The 20,301-nt window shown below is 41.0% G+C and overlaps 1 protein-coding gene across 1 annotated transcript in view; it reads right to left on the bottom strand.

Moving 5' to 3' along the window:
- Window positions 1-20,301, bottom strand: part of LOC139401692 (integrin alpha-4-like) — a 31,804-nt gene that overhangs the window by 804 nt on the left and 10,699 nt on the right. Inside the window, exons 10-26 of the mRNA XM_071145737.1 lie at window positions 19,182-19,290; window positions 17,815-17,909; window positions 17,093-17,183; window positions 15,982-16,027; window positions 15,448-15,602; window positions 12,284-12,438; window positions 7,316-7,465; window positions 5,379-5,455; window positions 4,025-4,175; window positions 3,727-3,825; window positions 3,397-3,473; window positions 1,828-1,917; window positions 1,315-1,402; window positions 1,090-1,197; window positions 776-901; window positions 415-540; window positions 136-234 (exon numbers count right to left, since the gene is read on the bottom strand). Coding sequence (XP_071001838.1) covers window positions 136-234; window positions 415-540; window positions 776-901; window positions 1,090-1,197; window positions 1,315-1,402; window positions 1,828-1,917; window positions 3,397-3,473; window positions 3,727-3,825; window positions 4,025-4,175; window positions 5,379-5,455; window positions 7,316-7,465; window positions 12,284-12,438; window positions 15,448-15,602; window positions 15,982-16,027; window positions 17,093-17,183; window positions 17,815-17,909; window positions 19,182-19,290 — 1,842 coding nt within the window. The remainder of the gene's footprint in view (window positions 1-135; window positions 235-414; window positions 541-775; window positions 902-1,089; window positions 1,198-1,314; window positions 1,403-1,827; window positions 1,918-3,396; window positions 3,474-3,726; window positions 3,826-4,024; window positions 4,176-5,378; window positions 5,456-7,315; window positions 7,466-12,283; window positions 12,439-15,447; window positions 15,603-15,981; window positions 16,028-17,092; window positions 17,184-17,814; window positions 17,910-19,181; window positions 19,291-20,301) is intronic.

The following is a 20,301-nucleotide window of genomic DNA, read 5'->3' as shown; positions in this document are numbered from 1 at the left end:
ACAGAGCTATCCTGACACCTCCTTACTCTACCAGGACATGGACTTGAGTGACCTCAATTGTGGAAAAGGGACATAGTATGTAAGTCGTAATAAGCGTATTCTCCATTAGACTGCTGTATGAGATTAACTTTTTACCTGAGCGATAGGGATCTTCTGTAGGATGATGGTTTGAGGGTCCTCCCTTGGTGATGTGATGATGCCAGTACTCTCCATCAGCATCACTCCATGACGTCCCTAAGAAGAGAGGAAGGAAATCAATTTGAGTAGACAATAGAAAAAGAATGACTAGAAAGGGGGAGGGGCACAGACCATCCCGTACACACACTATACACACACCGGTACATTTATGAGACTGAGACTTTGGCCATGTAAAGAGATGTGCAAGGGCACGTGTAACATAAGTTAAGTGTTTACAGGTGAGAGCTGTAGAACGGTAGGATTCAGCTTCACTTCCATGTGAATGGTGGCTTCTTTCCCAATGTCCATATCTCCTAGTCTACACTCCAGAGTCAGGCACAGGTCATCACCATAGGCACAGAACTATGAAGAGAAAGGTTCAAGTTCAAGTTTATATTTTATTTGCCATGTGTAATGGATACATTGGAAATCTAACACATCCAAAAGCTCTTACAATAAAACACGGCAGGAAATATGCAAACATACAACAATCAGCAATAAAATGTTAATGCTGAAATAAGGACAAAGGGCACAACAAAATGAGTGGTATAGATAACTATATATCAGAAGGGAGGAGGAGGTAGGGGGTGATATCTACCATTTTGCGTTTGCTGGTTTTGGAGAAGAAGAAGACCAGTTCCTTGATGAAAGAGGACTGTGGCACCTCACAGGCATCCTCCACCGCAATGGAGTCGTTTCGAATGGAGCATTCTCCAAGAGACGTCTGACAGATGGAAAAGAAAACAAGTTAAACATTCATTCATGTATGCCTATATCACAATGCAAACATGCACATATTAAGTAGAATAATAGAAAAGTTTAATAACAGAAAAAAATCTAATAATATAACAATAATCTAGATGAACGTTTAAAAATAGACAAGTGACAAGTTATGAATATTCCCAAACATACATGGAAGTCTGTGACGTGGAGTAATCTGTATGGATATGGTGACAGGATCTTGGGAATATCAATCTCTACTATCGTGTTGAGAGATTTGCTTGGACCAATATTGACAACCTATCAAGTGGAGGAAAGTACACAGGTCAGTATAAACTCATTAATTCATTTGAAAGCTCCAACTAAGTTCTAGTGAGTCTATCAGTCTCTCATAAGTGTGTACTATACTGTGCATACCTTGTAAGTGTAGTTGAATGTCTCTGTGTAGCAATCAACTGGAATAGGTGCCTGGTCACCAAATACAAAGGATGTTGGAGTCATAAACCTGCAAGGGAGAGCAGTGATTATCTTATGAAGTGCAATAAGATGTATTTAAATATATACTGCCAATGCTGAGCAAGGAACTGTCTTTGTTACTGTAAAATCAGGGGTCGACAAAAGGCGTTCAGCCTTTGTTTTGGTACCCCACATTTTTTTGCTAAAATTTTTGGGGTCAAAAACACTGCAAAATCACCAGGAATTCAGCAAAAAAAAGTTGAATTTAGGAAATCTGTTCCTAAGTATTCCCACAAAAAAAAGAGATATTTGATCGTGTGTCAATGTAATGAAGTAATTAAACGATTGTTATTTTCAAATTCAATCTCTTTTTTGGCTTAGTTGTGGTCAGTTTGGTGTGTACAAATGATTATAATTATGTTCCGGCCCCAGACCATCCGCTTTGCCTACCACTGCTGTAAATCGGTGTCTTACCCATGAATGTTGACATGTACTCCATATCTCAGTGGTAACATCAGAGTGGCAGAGTTGTCATGCAGAAGATCCTCGTTTTCATAATTGTCCCTGGAAAATACACAATGTAAGATAAAAAAAACTATTTTGATTACATTTTATAGTGATGCAGGCCTAATAACATAGCTCATGCCATTATACTGTTAAAGGACTCAAAACCAAAGAATTTCTAAAACATAAGACTTTGCAGAACTTCAAATTCCTAGTATTGCTCACAGTGAGGAGCATTACATGACACCTAGATTCAATCAGATCAAGCGTTAACCGGCGATCGCCATCACCCCCATAGATGATGTTTTGGCGATGTCGGAGGTGGAACTGCGTTGGAGCTATCAAATCGGTGATACTATACTGTACATACCTTGTAAGTGTAGTTGAATGTCTAATTGCCTAATTGATCATTGTCATGAAGTCACACCCGCCCCACTGGCGTTCAGACCGAGAAAGTATAGGCTATATAGCAATAATGACGAGCCTAATTGAGATGTATATTATATCTCACATTCCAGAATTCAAACTTCAAGGCTGCATGGGATTTCTCTTAATGCAACTCCGTGCAGCCAAGGGCAATGTCTGCTTTAGGTATAATACTGGGAGCTGCTTGTGGATTTGACAGCTCTAACGCAGTTGTTCAGGGGCAGAATGACAGATTTTTACTTTGTCAGCTCGGGAATTGGATCCAGCAATCTTTCGGTTACTGGCCCAATGCTCTAACCACTAGGATACCTGCCACCCCAATGTATGAAGGAAGACAGAAACATCACATTTATAGTCTTTGAACAAAACTCCAGTTAAGTTCAAACATGGAGTGTTCTAGAGTGTTCTGGAATGGCCAAACATTCCAAAGCCATTATTTACCCAAAAAACAAAACACAGCCCGCAAGGAGAATTTCTTAACCACACAATCAAACAACTATGGGACAGAACCCAAAAGAGGGAACCTGCAGCACCCTCTGATTTGAATGATTCAGCTAACTGAGACTTTGTGTTTCCTGTTCCCCTAACAACCGAACAAACACATAGACTACATCATATCTCACTGTGTCTCACTGGGCTGTTTTACGATTCTCCGTTTGCATGTTCGGTTTAATAAGGCTGGTCAGCAGCAAGACGTCACCGACGTTGTAGCAAGACGTCAGTTTCAAAAACATGTCATTCGATTCACAGTAGGTTGCTGAGGGGAGGACAGCTCATTATAATGGCTTGAATGGAGTAAATGGAATGGTATCAAACACATGGAAAACATACATTTGATGAGTTCGATACCATTCTATTTAATTCAGTTCAGACATTTCTATGAGCCTGTCCTCTCTAATATGGGTGCCACCGGCCTCCTGTGATTTGATTATTTCATGTATTTCGGAGAGAAAATGTGTTCGGAGGTTAGGGGATCGGATCTTAGGTCAGAAGTACTGTAAGCACATCCAGTTACTTACAAAAATCATGAAAGAAAGATACTGACAAAGACCTTTGGGTCGAAACATTGTACTCGATAACACTGTCATTCAACAAAGTTGGGTCTGTACTTACCCACTAGCGTTTATGGAGATGCTAACGTCACCAACACTACTACTCTGGTTCACATCCAACAGAAAACTGATATTGACCTGCAGAAATGATGGAAAGTCTCATTAGTTACCAAGCAAGACAACAGCATTAGTTGTGGAAAATAAGACACAGCAGGAACATTGGCACCTAACTAAATAAATTGGTCTGAGTAATTAGTTCAAATTAGTCTTCAGCTGATGGTGTTTCCAACAAGTAGTGAGAACACTCAGATCCAGTTTAATGGAGTAACTTTGGTGTAAGGTTAGAGTAAGGTTGGAGAAATGTTGGAGTCAGGTTGAGTGTGAAGCCAACCTTGGCCCCAGAGCTGAAGTATAGGTTTCCCACACTGCAATCCACTCCTACTATTGTCTTGTTCTCCTCTGAAATGTCACAGCTCACAAACTTCTCCTCCTGAAAACAATAACAGATAGATGATGGGATTGTGTGAGTTACTTATTGCAATCCAAGAGGGCACAGATTCTTCTGCTTTCTCACAGAGTTGTGTGTGTTTCTTGAACTGTCCATACAACAACATCTAAATTACATTGGTGATCATGTGAGAATTTGAATAACTTTGGGTAATCAAAACATACATCAGTCAAACACTTACTGCGTCAAGCACTTTGATGTAGTGCAGGTTACTGGGGAATCGGAGCTGGAGTCTGGGGAGGAATGCATCATCTCCCGTGTTCACCAGGGTTGTGTTCAACATGATGGTCTTCCCATTGCCAAGTGCAAAGTACGGCATGTTGTTGTGTCTCCTGCAATAATAAGTCTTATTATAAACTGGGTGGTTTGAGCCCTGAATGCTGATTGGCTGAACGCCGTGGTATATTACATTGGTAACCAGTTTATAATAGCAATAAGGCACCTTGGAGGATTGTGGTATATAGCCAATATACCACGGCTAATGGCTGTTTCCAGGCACTGTGCATATGAACAGCCCCTAGTCGTTGTATATTGGTCATATACCACACCTCCTCGGGCCTTATTGCATAAGTATAAAACTGAAAGTCTCTTTCCTTATACCTGTGACTAGCAAACATCTGTGCTAAAACCAGAATTAATCATACCCTCTCGTGTAGGCAATTATTGCCTTACTTCAATTGACTTTAGTCATACAACAAAACATATAATTTCATACTTCATTAGACTTGAGTCATATAACTTTTTTTAAAGTGTCAGCTTCATGGTTTCAGAGGAGACCAACAGACTAAACAGTGACAGAAATAGTAACAAGATAGAAACAACAGAGAGAAACAACATGTCCCAAATGGCTCTATGGGTCCTGGTCAAAAGTAGTGCACTACATACTGTAGGGAATAGGGTGCCATCTGGGACGTGCTGGTTTCCTGGCTTTTAGGGAATTAGTAATTACACCTTAGGGAGGGGAACTGAACTGAGCTGGCACTGAGACTAGGGCTGCATCCCAAATGGCACAATATACACTACATAGTGCATTACTTTTGACCAGGACCTACAGTATAGGGGGTGGTTTCCTTGACACCAGCACTGAGGGCCTCACAAGCCTGCACACACCCACACACCCACACACCCCCACACACCCACACCACACACACACACACACACACACACACACACACACACACACACACACACACACACACACACACACACACACACACACACACACACACACACACACACCTCATGAATAATCAGATCATGTATTAACTTGGCGGTTAAGCATTTAAGTGTGACCATATTGGTGTAATGGAGGCTCTACTGACAACACTTGATCTTGGTCCCATGAAGGTTGTTTTCCCTCCAGAAATACTGTTTGTTTTAAATGCTGTATATTTAATTTGTAAAATGAACCTTTCAAGAGCTCAGCTTTGTCGACAGCAGAGATGAGAAATAGAAAGTCAAAGCTTCAAGACAAAAGGTTGTGAGAAAAAGAAAACATTTTGTAATTGAACATGATGAAATGCTACTGTACTTACTGTGGTAACACCAGTTGAGCAGAGACCTGTAGATTGGTTGAGCAGTTGGCCAATGAACAGTACCGAGCAAACTCTGTCTATGGATAGGAAAGGTGCAAATAAAGTGTAAGATGATGGGGCCATCCGTACAGTTATGAATCCTCCAGAGGTGTGGACTCGAGTCACATGACTTGGAGGAGTCAGACTCGAGTCACAAATATGATGACTTGCAACTCGACTTTGACTTTAACACCAATGACTCGTGACAACTTGAACTTGGGCCTTTTAACCTGACCTGACTTGATACCCTCCCCAACCCAAATCTAAAAAATGATGCTATTAAAAAAAGTGTGCAGCGCATCAACTCTTCATTTAACGGATTAAAGTTTGAATCGGACAGCAGCCAATTAAATTGTACCAGCTGAGAAAAAGTTGCGTGTGGCTATGCAGAGGAACGTCGGGGGGTGAATTCAGATGGAGCCCTTGGAAAGATGATAACCAAAATTATTATTTTGGGATATGAAGACTACAAAAAACGGATTGCAACTTGCAGAACATGCGGGAAGAAAATGACAGACAGAGGCGTAACAACTTCCAACTTTGTTCGACATTTGAAGCTGCACAAAGAACCGTAAGTCGAGGCCAATATAGCCGACAGCTATATCATTTATAACTTTACTAGTGTATCATGTAGGCTAATGTAACGTTAAATCAATGAGCCTCCACATAGTCAGTCAGTGCGGGAACGTGATCCTTGCACCCAAGATTGAGCTACAACTGGCTAGGCAGTTGGTAGCCTAAATCCTGACTGATGTTACTGGTGTTCTGAAAACCATTGAAATACATTAGCCTACTGTAACCACACAGAGAGAGTGTGTGGAGGTGGTGTGTGTGTGTGTGTGTGTGTGTTAAGGTTGGGCGATTGTGTACAAGCCTACATCGCCGACTGCGCCCCCATATCGATCCTCAATAGCTGATCACTATTGGGGAGGGGTGTCTTTCTCATGGCTACCCACGTATTTCCTTGGAAATATAAAGTTTATTTGGCATTCATGATTTGCATAAATGTAATATACTAACTATTACTCTTGTTAGAAATATGAAATGGTATTACATTTGGTGAAGAGCACATTAGGACTTGTTTAGAACTCGAAACTCAAAGTTTAGGACTTGAGACATGCCTGTCTTGACTTGAGACTTGTCTGTCTTGACTTGAGACTTGATTTGGGACTTGAGTGCTAAGACTTGAGTCTTACTTGTGACTTGTAAAACAATGCCTTGGTCCCACCTCTGGAATCCTCTACCATACCAAGCATCAATATGAGTGGAGAACTGTAGAGCTAGTTTCCCGGACACAGCCTAGTACCTGGGCTAAAGAGCACTTTCAATGTAGATTCTCCATTGAGCATGATTCTTAAAGCTAGAATCCTTTCATTGAAACAATAACAAGACGGTCACCCCGCCTCGGTTTTGTTGAAACTCTGAGAGACGGAGAAATGTAACCACTCTCAAATTCATAGACAGAGCTATGGATACCAGGACTGACTATCCATGACATCAAAATTATAGTTTTTACATTGGCTGCATGGATTTGAATTAAGAGAAATCTTATGCAGCCTTGTTTACAAATTCGAACACTGGAATGTGAGTCGTAATCTACACCTCGATAAGGCTGATATAAATCCTCAATATTTATTTTGTTTAATGATTTTCAATTTGAGTGTCATTATTTCTCATTCATTCACTTTCTCAATCTGAACTTCTAATGTGAGTGGAATGGGTGTGGCTTTGTTGCAATGATCTGCATCTGCTCACTGATTTGACAGCTCCAACTCAGTTTCACCAGAGACACCGCTAAAACATCAGCTATGTGGGTGTCCGCTATCGCCGGTTAACGTTTGATCTGATTGAATCTAGGCCTTAATCTGTGTCTGGGAAACTGGCCCTATGAGACTCACCTTATTGGCCACCAGGTTACCGTGCCCCCCTCTCTGCTGCAGTATGGGTTTCAGAGCAGGGAAAGTGGATCCTCTGTTATGGACAGTGTGTTCTTTGAGGGTGTACGAAACCTCAAAATGGATGGGTGTGAAGATATCTCGGACATCTTTCTACAAGCCGTAAAGAGAAAGAGAAAATTAAAGGATCAGTTTACATACAACCTTGAGAAGTGGGGAGCTTCTTGCTTGACCTCGCTAATGGATTTTCTGGGGTAGGTTGTTGTGGGGGTCTGCCTGTGCTCTGGCACAATGTTACAGTGTCCTGTGCTGTCTGTCCCAGTAAAAGAGTTGGCTTGTGGCCACAGCAGATGTCCCGAAGAGCCTCTCCTCCAGCTCAGACACCTGCCTTTAGCTTAAAGGGGGACAGGGCACTACAGTAATCTCCTAATTCTGACAGTTATTTTTTTTAAGACAAAGATATCTATTTTATCTTTTGCTAAATTGTTGCTAAAAGTGTTCTGACTAAGTTGTAATGCTATGATACCAAAAAAGGACTGCTATACGTTTCTATGACTGAATGATTGAATACATAACTTTGTAAAATAAAGAATGGTATCTATAGAGCGAGACTCTTGAATGATTCCTATGTTCCACCCTCTCTTATTTTTTCAGTGAGCACACATAGCAGCTATAAACCTGTGCTTCATTACCTGCAAGGAAACACGTGCCGTCATCATTGCTTTGCACAAAAAGGGCTTCACAGGCAAGGATATTGCTGCCAGTAAGATTGCACCTAAATCAACCATTTATCGGATCATCAAGAACTTCAAGGAGAGCGGTTCAATTGTTGTGAAGAAGGCTTCAGGGCGCCCAAGAAGGCCCAGCAAGCGCCAGGACCGTCTCCTAAAGTTGATTCAGCTGCGGGATCGGGGCACCACCAGTACAGAACTTGCTCTAGAATGGCAGCAGGCAGGTGTGAGTCCATCTGCAAGCACAGTGAGGCAAAGACTTTTGGAGGATGGCCTGGTGTCAAAAAGGGCAGCAAAGAAGCCACTTCTCTCCAGGAAAAACATCAGGGACAGACTGATATTCTGCAAAAAGTACAGACTGCTGAGGAATGGGGTAAAGTCATTTTCTCTGATGAATCCCCTTTCTGATTGTTTGGGGCATCCGGAAAAAAGCTTCTTCGGAGAAGACAAGGTGAGTGCTACCATCAGTCCTGTGTCATGCCAAAAGTAAAGCATCCTGAGACCATTCATGTATGGGGTTGCTTCTCAGCCAAGGGAGTGGGCTCACTCACAATTTTGCCTAAGAACACAGCCATGAATAAAGAATGGTACCAACACATCCTCGTAGAGCAACTTCTCCCAACCATCCAGGAACAGTTTGGTGACAAACAATGCCTTTTCCAGCATGATGGAGCACCTTGCCATAAGGCAAAAGTGATAACTTAGTGGCTCGAACAAAACGTCGATATTTTGGGTCCATGGCCAGGAAACTCCCCAGACCTTAATCCCATTGAGAACTTGTGGTCAATCCTCAAGAGGCGGGTGGACAAACAAAACCACTGGAAATATTGACTCTTTGCATCAACTTCATGTAATTGTAAATAAAAGACTTTGACACTTATGAAATGCTTGTAATTATACTTCAGTATTCCATAGTAATATCTGTCAAAAATATCTAAAGACAGTGAAGCAGCAAACTTTGTGGAAATTAATATTTGTGTAATTTTCCAAACTTTTGGCCACGACTGTACACATGAATTACAGTATTTAAAACTTTTTCAAAGTGCACACAGTATGAGGGAGTTGAGATTGATACAAAAATGGGCGACCAAAAGACATTTAGCCCCACGTCACATCAGTCACTCACATTCCCCTACCAGTCCCCTTTACTGCTGTTCTGTTACCTCTGTTAATAACATTCATTACTACCATTACCCATTAATCACACTTTTAAAAAAATACATCAAATGTACAAACGCACACAGTCACACCTTCATTGGGATTTCCTCTGACAGATAATGAGTCTGGTTTAAGGTCTCCAATAACTCCATCTTTAGCTGTTAATAAGTGCATGGGTTAAACCATGAGCTAGCTTAGATGGCAAGAGAGAGAGAGAGAGAGAGAGAGAGAGAGAGAGAGAGAGAGAGAGAGAGAGAGAGAGAGAGAGAGAGAGAGAGAGAGAGAGAGAGAGAGAGAGGGGAGCGGCAGAAAGAGAAAGAAAGGAGAGAAAGAGAGACAGAGACAGAGTCCAGAGGGGCTCTTCCAAACACTTGAGTATTAACCACTCCTCCCCTCCTCTCCTTTCCTCCCAGTCCCGCTATATTTTTATCCAGTTCACTATGCTCCTTCCTATGTAACGTGATACGTTGTTCTGGACTTCCCAACGTCACCTACTGTCCTTATTAGACCCCTTTATCAGACATAAACTGAATGGGTCATTGGTTGCTGACGCAGTTGCCACCCAAATTATGGTCCATCCAGATAACAAACTAGCCGATGATTCATCGACCGAAAGGTAAAACAGGTCTATGAGCATCAGACAATGCCCGATGTCCCTCGACTCTACTGACTCATAATGCTTTGATCTCTATCAGTAGCATGCTGTCCTGACCAGAAGTCCTAGCAAAATGTATAGCACAGAATAAAAAAGGTTTTACCAGATATTGTTCATCCTGATCAGACAGGTTTTTTACATGGACGATATATTGGAGATAATATTTTTAATGAGGATAACATTGACTTGTGTTTTATTTCGCAAGACACATTTTCGTTTACTATCAAAGGACAGTGATGTTTCACAGCGATACCAAAAAGATCATCAAGGGGTTAGAAACCCAGGGGATAAAAACAAGTGTCAATGTATGCCGAAGTCCACAATCTGGTCCCTGCACAGTCTCATTGAAGATCTTGATCACTTTTCTATGGAATAAAACCTAATTATGACAGCTGTGCCATATTACGTATTGGATCTTTAAAAAATACAGTGTTTACACTCCCCTGTAGTTTACTAATAAAATGGGCGGATGGTGAAGTAGACATACTTGGTATTCACATCTCAAAAAATATAAATGAACTTACCACAATCAATTTCAATGGACAGTTAGCAAAAATACATAAGATTCTGCAACCATGGAGAGGGAAATACTTGTCTATTTATGGAAAAATCACATTGATTAACCCTTTGGTCCTATCACAGTTTACTTACTTACTAATGGCACTGCCTACTCCAGATGACTCATTTTATAAATCATATGAGCAAAAAATATTACATTTGACTTGGAATGCTAAGTTAAGACTAAATTAAATGCTAAAACAAAATTAAATGTGCTTATTTATATAATGAATATGAGTGTGGGGGGCTAAAATGATTAAATATTAAAGCTCTAAACCTCTCACTAAAAGCATCACTCATACATAAATTATATTTAAATCCAAAATGGTTCTCCAGTAGATTATTAAGAAAGGCTCATCCGTTGGTCAAAAATGGCCTTTTTACCTTTATACAGATTACAACTTCTCATTTCCTACTAATTGAAAATAAAATGTGTTTAAAGTATCGCCCTTTCTTAAACAAGCCATACAAAGTTGGTTACAATTTCAGATATATCCTCCAGAAAAGATAGAACAAATATTACAACAAACGTTATAGTTAAACTCAAATATACTGATCAATAAATAAAACATTCTTTATGGATTTTTTTTTAAAAACATTTATTATATTTATTAATGATATTATGAATAGAAACGGAGGAGTTGTCACTTATGCAGCTATCGAAAATATATGTGAATATCTGCTCAATCCAAATTTACAACCAACTGGTTGCAGCATTACCACAAAAATGGAGGAGGCAAGGGGAAAAGGGAGATGCAGGGAACTTGTTTGCCTGCCATATATTAAAGACACAAATTGGCTGAAAGGAACTAGCATAAATAGAAAAATATACCAGTTTCATTTGAGGACAAAAACGTTGACAGCTGCGCCATACAGGTTGCAAAATAAATGGGAAGAGATTTGTAATGTACCAATTCCACGACACATGGTTTATGAACTGGTACAAAAAACTACACTTCATTCAACACTTAGAGTTTTCCAATTAAAATGATTATATTTTTTTGCCACCAACAGAATGCTATATATATGGGGCATACAGCAATCTCAGCTCTGTAGATTTTGCTGCGAAGAGACAGAATCAATAGATCATTTATTCTGGTATTTCCCCTATGTAGCTTGTTTCCGGTCACAGGTTCATGAATGGTTAAAAAATCACAACATGCTCTTAAAATTAACCTTACAAATAGCATTGTTGGGCGATTTGGAAAGCCATAGTCAGTTACTAAATAATGTAATAATACTAGTAGGAAAGGTTTTCATCTTTAGCTCATAATCTGTGGATACTATACGATTAGAAAGGTAAAACAATTATGTAAAACATCACAGCACAATTTAAAAATATATGGCACATGGAAACCAAACAAGGGTGGTCAATGGTGATAGGTGGGTGAGGGTTGGAATTATAGAGCTTATGTTTGGTAATGTATTATTATTTTATTGTTATTTGACTGCTTTATATAAAAGTATGTAAAATGCGTATTTAAAATGTATATGTAAAATGTATATTTAAAATGTAAAAATGTATGTATATGAAGCAGAAAATCAGTAAAAAAACAAAAATATATTTGTCCTCCAAAGGGGGGGTTAATAAAAATACAAAAAATACAAAAAAAGCATGCTGACCTGACCTGAAGTCAGTTATTTGATGCCTGGCAGTAGCATGCTGATATTTTAATAATTGACACCACAGCCTAAACTGACTTGAGGCCACGCATAGGGTCTTACAATAACTGACTCTGAGTTAGTGATTATAGTGTCTGGGCTGGGGTTCTAAACTTACCTGAAGCCATTGCATACCTGACAACAATTATCAGTGGTTACAGCTGCTGACCCTCACATCCGACCCCTTACCCCTGAACTCTTACTCACCCTTATGAAGGCCTGGTTGGGGACGCAGGTCAGCTGGTCGTGTCTGGTCTTGACCCGCCCTGTTGTAGCGTTGGACGTCCCGTTTCCGTGGAAATGGAAACGTGAGGGGAAGGACTCCTTGTGCTGCGTGTCTGCTGTCAGATTATACTGGAGTACTATGGGTGAGAGTGAGTGAGAGCGGGAGGGAGAGAGGGAAGCATTGAGGTAACAATATTTTGTTTCAGAGAGCACCCAGAGTTGACATGAACCAGGGCCCCAGACATACAGACCTAAACCCAGCCTCAACCCCCAGACATACAGACCTAGACCCAGTCTCAATCCCAGACATACAGACCTAAACCCAGTCTCAATCCCAGACATACAGACCTAAACCCAGTCTCAATCCCAGACATACAGACCTAAACCCAGCCTCAACCCCCAGACATACAGACCTAGACCCAGGCTCAACCCCAGACATACAGACCTAGAACCAGCCTCAACCCTAGACCCAACCTTAGCCCCAGACATACAGATTTAGACCCAGCCTCAATCCCAGACATACAGACCTAGACCAAGCCTCAACCCCAGTCTCAGACCCAGACATACAGACCTAGATCCAGGCCTCAACCCCAGACCCAGACATACAGACCTAGACCAAGCCTCAACCCCAGACCCAGACATACAGACCTAGACCAAGCCTCAACCCCAGCCTCAACCCCAGTCTCAGACCCAGACATACAGACCTAGATCCAGGCCTCAACCCCAGACCCAGACATACAGACCTAGACCAAGCCTCAACCCCAGCCTCAACCCCAGTCCCAGACCCAGATATACAGATCTAGATCCAAGCCTCAACCCCAGCCTCAACCCCAGACCCAGACATACAGACCTAGACCAAGCCTCAACCCCAGGCTCAGCCCCAGTCTCAACCGCAGACCCAGCCACAACCTCAACACCAGCCTCAACCCCAGGCTCAGCCCCAGCTCCAACCTCAACCGCAGACCCAGCCACAACCCCAGGCTCAGCCACAGCATCAATCCCAGCCCAGGCTCCCAGCCTCAACCCCAGCCTGCAACCCAGCCTTACTACCAGCCCAAGGCCTAGCTCCAGCCTCAGCCCCAGACCCAGCCTCTTTCTCAGCCCCAAACACAACCCCAGACCCAGCCCTAATCATAAATGTACTATAGATGGAGAAAACATATTTTTAATGAGGATAACATTAACTTGTGTTTTATTTCGCAAGACAAATTTTTGTTTACCATCAAAGGACAGTGATGTTTCACAGCGATACCAGATAACTTTGAATAACTTAAATCCTTTCTGCAATTCACCATTTAAAATCCCACCAAAAAGATAATGTTGAGGAACATAGGCAGTTAAAAACCTGGTACCCTAGATGGACAACATCATTGTATCTATCAGGACAGGGCTGTGCCAGAGCCTTACAGTCTCTAACAGACACTTTCACCACAGGAATGCTCTGCAGAGATAACCCTTGATAAGGCATGGTTAACAAACTAACCAACTGCCCCACGCCTCAGGGACTAGTGATAAGATGGAAGGACTGACAGTGATAAGGAAAAAGTCTGTCTCCGACACAACAGTGTTTTCTGTCAACTAGTCCAGGTCAGGGGCTTTCATAACTATTTCCTATACTAGACTTCGTGCATTATACCATTTTCCACATACATACTAGTAGTATAGGAATGCTCACATTACTATAGCATGTTTGAAAAATTAGTTTTTGGTCACTATGAGGTCGACCGATTAATCGGAATGGCCGATTAATTAGGGACGATTTCAAGTTTTCATAACAATCGGAAATTGGTATTTTTGGGCGCCGATTTGCCGATTTAATTATATAGGCAAATCAGTTAAGAACACATTCTTATTTTCAATGACGGCCTAGGAACGGTGGGTTAACTGCCTCTTTCAGGGGCAGAACGACAGATTTTTACCTTGTCAGCTCGGGGTATCCAATCCTGCAACCTTACAGTTAACTAGTCCAACGCAATAACGACCTGCCTCTCTCTCGTTGCACTCCACAAGGAGACTGCCTGTTATGCGAATGCAGTAAGCCAAGGTAAGTTGCTAGCTAGCATTAAACTTATCTTACAAAAAACAATCAATCATAATCACTAATTAACTACACATGGTTGGTGATATTACTAGATATTATCTAGCATGTCCTGTGTTGCATATAATCTGACTGAGCATATAAGCATACAAGTATCTAAGTATCTGACTGAGCGGTGGTAGGCAGAAGCAGGCCCGTAAACATTCATTCAAACAGCACTTTCGTGCATTTTGCCAGCAGCTCTTCGTTGTGCGTCAAGCATTGCGCTGTTTATGACTTCAAGCCTGTCAACTCCCGAGATGAGGCTGGTGTAACCGAAGTGAAATGGCTGGCTAGTTGTGTGCTCTAATAGCGTTTCAAACGTCACTCGCTCTGAGCCTTCTAGTAGTTGTTCCCCTTGCTCTGCATGGGTAACACTGCTTCGATGGTGGCTGTTGTCGTTGTGTTGCTGGTTCGAGCCCAGGGAGGGACGAGGAGAGGGAAGAAACTATACTGTTACACTGGCAATACTAAAGTGCCTATAAGAACATCCAATAGTCAAAGGTTAATGAAATACAAATGGTATAGAGGGAAATAGTCCTATAATTCCTATAATAACTACAACCTAAAACTTCTTACCTGGGAATATTGAAGACTCATGTTAAAATGAACCACCAGCTTTCATATGTTCTCATGTTCTGAGCAAGGAACTGAAACGTTAGCTTTCTTACATAGCACATATTGCACTTTTACTTTCTTCTCCGACACTTTGTTTTTGCATTATTTAAACCAAATTGAACATGTTTCATTATTTACTTGAGGCTAAATTGATTTTATTGATGTCTTATATTAAGTTAAAATGCGTGTTCATTCAGTATTGTTGTAATTGTCATTATTCAGTATCGGCTTTTTTGGTCCTCCAATAATCGGTATCGGTGTTGAAAAATCATAATCGGTCGACCTCTACTATTAAGTACACACACCAGAACCAAAACTGTCTTTTGTTTGTAAGTGCCCCTGCACACATAACCTTCACTAATGTAATGATTAACACAATGCAAACAGACAGGTTGTTTTCACAGTGCAGGGCTATGAGGGAGCCAGGGACACGGGTAGAGGGTCTGCTCACCTATTGAAGAGGTGAAGTGTCGAGCATGGACCCTGAAGCAGACTGTAGCATTGATGCAGACAGCAGGAAGACCGTTGTCAGAACACAGTGCTACATAGCGGTCTACACTGACAGGCAGGGGCATGAAGGCTTCTACCACTATTACTGGACGAGTCCTGGCACAGGGAGACGACAACATGTCAACAACATGAAAACAACACATCGACACTCTGTGTCAAAACAAATACAATTGTACATTTGCATTAGAATATGGAAGCTACAGTATATGGGCCAGAAGACAAACAAATCTACAAACCAAAAGGTATTACAAATGGTAAAAATGGCCAGGGAACTATACAGGTCAAATACATGGGCCAAGCCACTTTCACTGAGGTAATATTCAGAAAGTAAAATAATGAAATGTAAGATAAAATGTTCACCAATGTTCATTGAAAGCTTAACCTCTACCCGAAATCTCTGACATGAATGCAGTAATTCTAGTTTCAGAGATTAGTTATCTAGTGGATGCAATGTGATATGTAATACAGTTCTTACCTCAGAACAACAGCTGAGTCTGAGAGGAAGGCCCCTACTGCTACATCTGTAGTTTAGAGAGATGCAGATAGATAGCTATTATTGTATTGAACATGCAATTTCCTGCTACAGGCCTATCTGGCTGCAAGGCTCTCTAGACTTGTTAAAGCTCTAAACCAGTTTGTTACTCAGTTTAGAACCACTCATAAGACATCAGTGGAATGTTTTTAATTCATTCATTTGTTAATTCATTCATTTGTTCATTCAGTCAGTCATTCGGTCATTCGTTTGTTCATTCAATCCACATCAGCCTGCAGACAAAATGTATTCACACAGTTTACCCTACTGTAACCAAAACTCCTTTAAACTTTACAGCAATGTACTGTTAAACCAATGTTCCTTTGGAAGTTATTGTAACATACTGTACTTTTTTCCTACAGTAACTTACAGGTAACTAACTGTCTGCCAGTAAATTACCATAAAAACAACAGGATTTATTTTACAGTGTGGCAATAAACTGATGCGTTTTGTTTTTAGATAAGTATTTAACACTTGCGTTACAAATCAATCTATAAAACAACAATTAAAACAAATAACACATGAAAAAAACGAATGAAATGTTTTATTGACAGACAGTACACAATACTTTACAATGTACCAGTTCTAAGAGATGACTAGCTAAGAGATGACTAACTGTCTACATCTCTCTCTCTGTCAGTCCACCATATATCCTGTTTAGTTCACAGTGTATCACTAGTGGAAGATGCGAAGATGAGAAGCAGAGAGTAAGCAGACAACCATCAGTAGTGACCCTAATTTAAACCCCAGGATATTCCCACTGCCCAATTTGGTTTTCCCTGGGTAGCAGCCAACACACACACACACACACACACACACTCACCCACGTGCACACATATTTTCCCGTCCCCTGTCCTCAGTTCTCAGTTCTGTTCCCACCACTGCCATGTTTTGACGATCTTACTAATTTAAGGCACAGCATGTGTGACATAATAACAGGACATTTCCGTGTGTTCTGTTCTAGTCAGCAGTAGAGAAACCGAGACAGACTCAAACATTGTACTGGAGGGAAAGGTTGACAGTCAAGGTTGACAGTCAAGAAAGGGATAGTTACCTTGGTAACCGTTTTCATCAACATCGATGCCTCCTGACACAGACTGGCCGAACATCTTTAACTCATTACCCAGAACAGAGCCAGTGATCCTCTGATGATGGAACAAGAACAGCTGGATTATTCTTACAGTTTAACCCTCTGTACTTCACACACTTCATACACTTCATTTTCTCTCCCAAACCAAGAAAGCTGTCTATGACTACCAGATGTAAGCTGTACAGTACATATTTCAGTTTTTTTTCTAGTACGGAGCTTTGAGATTCAAGTAAGGTAATTGATCTGTATTTGGATATACAGTAACTATATTTTCTCCAAGAGGTTGTATTCCACATTGAGATACATTTATTTAAATATACATTGCTTTATCTCTATGGTATTCTATAACTAAAAGCTCATTTAAATGTAACTGCTTCATGTAAACTGTCTCACATGCTCAGACAGAGAAAAGCAGGAGACCAAACAGTTTAAGGAAATCGTAGCAATTCAGAGTCAGGAACTCTCTTCCGACTGTCTGAGAGCAAAGAGAGAAATAAAGACACATTTGATCCTCACGTCCTATCTCCCTCCCTCCCTTCAATCTATTGTCCCTGATCGTTGGTCAGAGGAGGGACACCCTGACCCCTCTTCCCTTCACTCTCTTCTTTCCTTCCAGTAATCTCCTGTCCCTGAAGTCTGAGGACAAACAGCAGCTGGAAGGGACATAGCCATAGCTGAATACATACTTGAGAGAAGGTCTGAGAGATCCCTGTTTTCCTCCCATTGTAGATATATATAGCCCCACGCAGCTCTTCTTCCTGCGGAGCCCCCACTGCCACATCTGGAACACATTTACAGTCAGTCAGTGGTTAACTTAGGATGCGTCCCAAATGGCACCATATTCCCTATTTTGTGCACTACTTTTGATCAGGGCCCGTAGGGTAATGTAGTTAATTAGTGCACTATATAGGAATTAGGGTGCTCTTTTTTTCTAACCTTTATTTAACTAGGCAAGTCGAATCCCCGAGCTGACAAGGTAAAAAAGGCTGTTGCTCTCCCCTTGAACAAGGCAGTTAACCCACTGTTCCTAGGCCGTCATTGAAAATAAGAATTTGTTCTACAGTTAAGAACAAATTCTTATTTTCAATGACGGCCTAGGAACAGTGGGTTAACTGCCTTGTTCAAGGGGAGAGCAACAGATTTTTTACCTTGTCAGCTCAGGGATTCGATCTTGAAACCTTTCGTTTAATAGTCCAATTCTCTAACCACTAGGCTACCTGCCGCCCCAATTCAGAAAGTAAACCAAATTCCAATTCCAGATTTTCCTTATTGAAAAGCATTGAAGAGAATTGGAATTTTAGAGTACATCCTGAATTGACAAGAATTTAAATGGAATTGACCCCAACCCTGGTGTGGGTGTGGGTGTGGGTGTGGCTGTGGCTGTGGCTGTGTGTGTGTGTGTGTGTGTGTGTGTGTGTGTGTGTGTGTGTGTGTGTGTGTGTGTGTGTGTGTGTGTGTGTGTGTGTGTGTGTGTGTGTGTTGAGGAACTGGCAGTTAGGCTGGTGTAAGTGGCAGTTAGAAGTGTGCTGGGGCCCTGTGATCAGCTGTAGGGGATGTGGTTGGTTGGTGGTTTTTCCTCTGTGTTGAGTGGGGCTGGTTTATGGTGTGTATCTTCGTACCCAGTTACCCAATATCACCACAGACTTTAGTGTAGTTCCTTCTGACTGGCATTGCTCACTTTCTGTTAGTTTTAGAACTGCCAATTGCTCATAGCCTTGATCAACCATCCCGATCTTGCGAGCTTACATTGAAACTAAATGAGAGCGCAGTGGTCCGGATGGTGGATCAGGCTACATTGCATTCAACTGAAATATGCAGATATTTTATTGTGCAACAATTGGGACAGTACCTACTTGGAATATATCACCAAGTTCAATTTCACTTTATTTGTAATTTTTTTTTTTTACCAAAGACTATGCAGAACATTGGCACATTCGCTAGGGTAGCTGATTTTATCATCATAGTTTTGCTGTACTGTGACAAATCATTATAACTTTAAAGATAAAGTAAGAATTGCTTTATATCTTTGGAAAAAAATATGCATAACACTCACCAGCAAAGCCATCATCATCAATATCTCCCAGATCAGTTATGGTCTCCCCAAATCTGGCAGCATACGAGTTGCTTCCCACCAACTGAAACTCTGCTTCCTTCATATTAGCCTTAAAACACATTCATTTACAGTCTTAATATTCCTTCTCTCTTCTGCCCAGGGTAATGGCTTGTAAAGTTGATCCGGGAAGAAAAAAACGGTCATTTGCTGATGGAGATATGTGGGGGAAGTAGCTAGCTAAGCTCCATGTAATTGTAGTCATTAGGTTGGTAATTACGTAAAGTTACTCATGTCATGCAGAGTTGCCTGGTCCTTAGTAGTACACTATAAATGTAGCAGATATCCGCTGGTTTAGCTTTCCGTAATACAAACTCATCAGTCATAGAAACAGTCCTCAGGTCCTGCTATCATCATGCTGTGTTGTTTTATATCATCTGCCAGTGTATAAGAGAGTACAGTAATATAGTAACTCCAGCCTCTTCTTTTTATAGGAAATGGCAATAAATAGAAAAATCTCTTTACTCGAGCATATTCCTTTCTATAAAGTTATCTCATTGTTCTGAAAGCTGAATAGTTAGTCTAGATGCTACTACATAGGTATAAGAGCAACTTAATGTTAAGTGATACCATCATTGGTTTTGAAAGGTTTTTGTTATAACAGTACACAACGCCAGTATTGTATAAGATGCTTAACTACTGTCATATTTAAGAACTACAGAGTTACGTTGTGAAGATAACAGTATGTGTGTGAGATGTGATGTGAGGTAGGAAGTCTCTATTGATGTTGTTCTGTTTTAACAAATACTGTATCTTCAGTGTTCCATATAACAGCTTCACAAAGTTTAGAGTAAAATTTCAATAGGTAATGGACCATGAAATTACATTAGATCCAAGGCTATTTGCAAAACTCACACAGCTAGACACACAATAACTGCACAAAACGTTATTTTTACAATAGTGCTGAAAGAAAGGTTGTATCTCACTCAATTTGTTTTTCCTCGAATCCTCGCATCCTCACTCCTCACCTCCTTCTCAAGCCACATTGGAAGAGAAGATCCAATGTCCCTCCCTCCTGACCTTCTCCTCCAATGAGTTTTGAGAAGGCAAGAAGAGGAATCAG

This window comes from Oncorhynchus clarkii, chromosome 3, assembly GCF_045791955.1.
Source record: "Oncorhynchus clarkii lewisi isolate Uvic-CL-2024 chromosome 3, UVic_Ocla_1.0, whole genome shotgun sequence".
Classification (NCBI taxonomy): Eukaryota; Metazoa; Chordata; class Actinopteri; order Salmoniformes; family Salmonidae; genus Oncorhynchus; species Oncorhynchus clarkii.
This window is presented reverse-complemented; position numbering and strand designations above follow the sequence as displayed.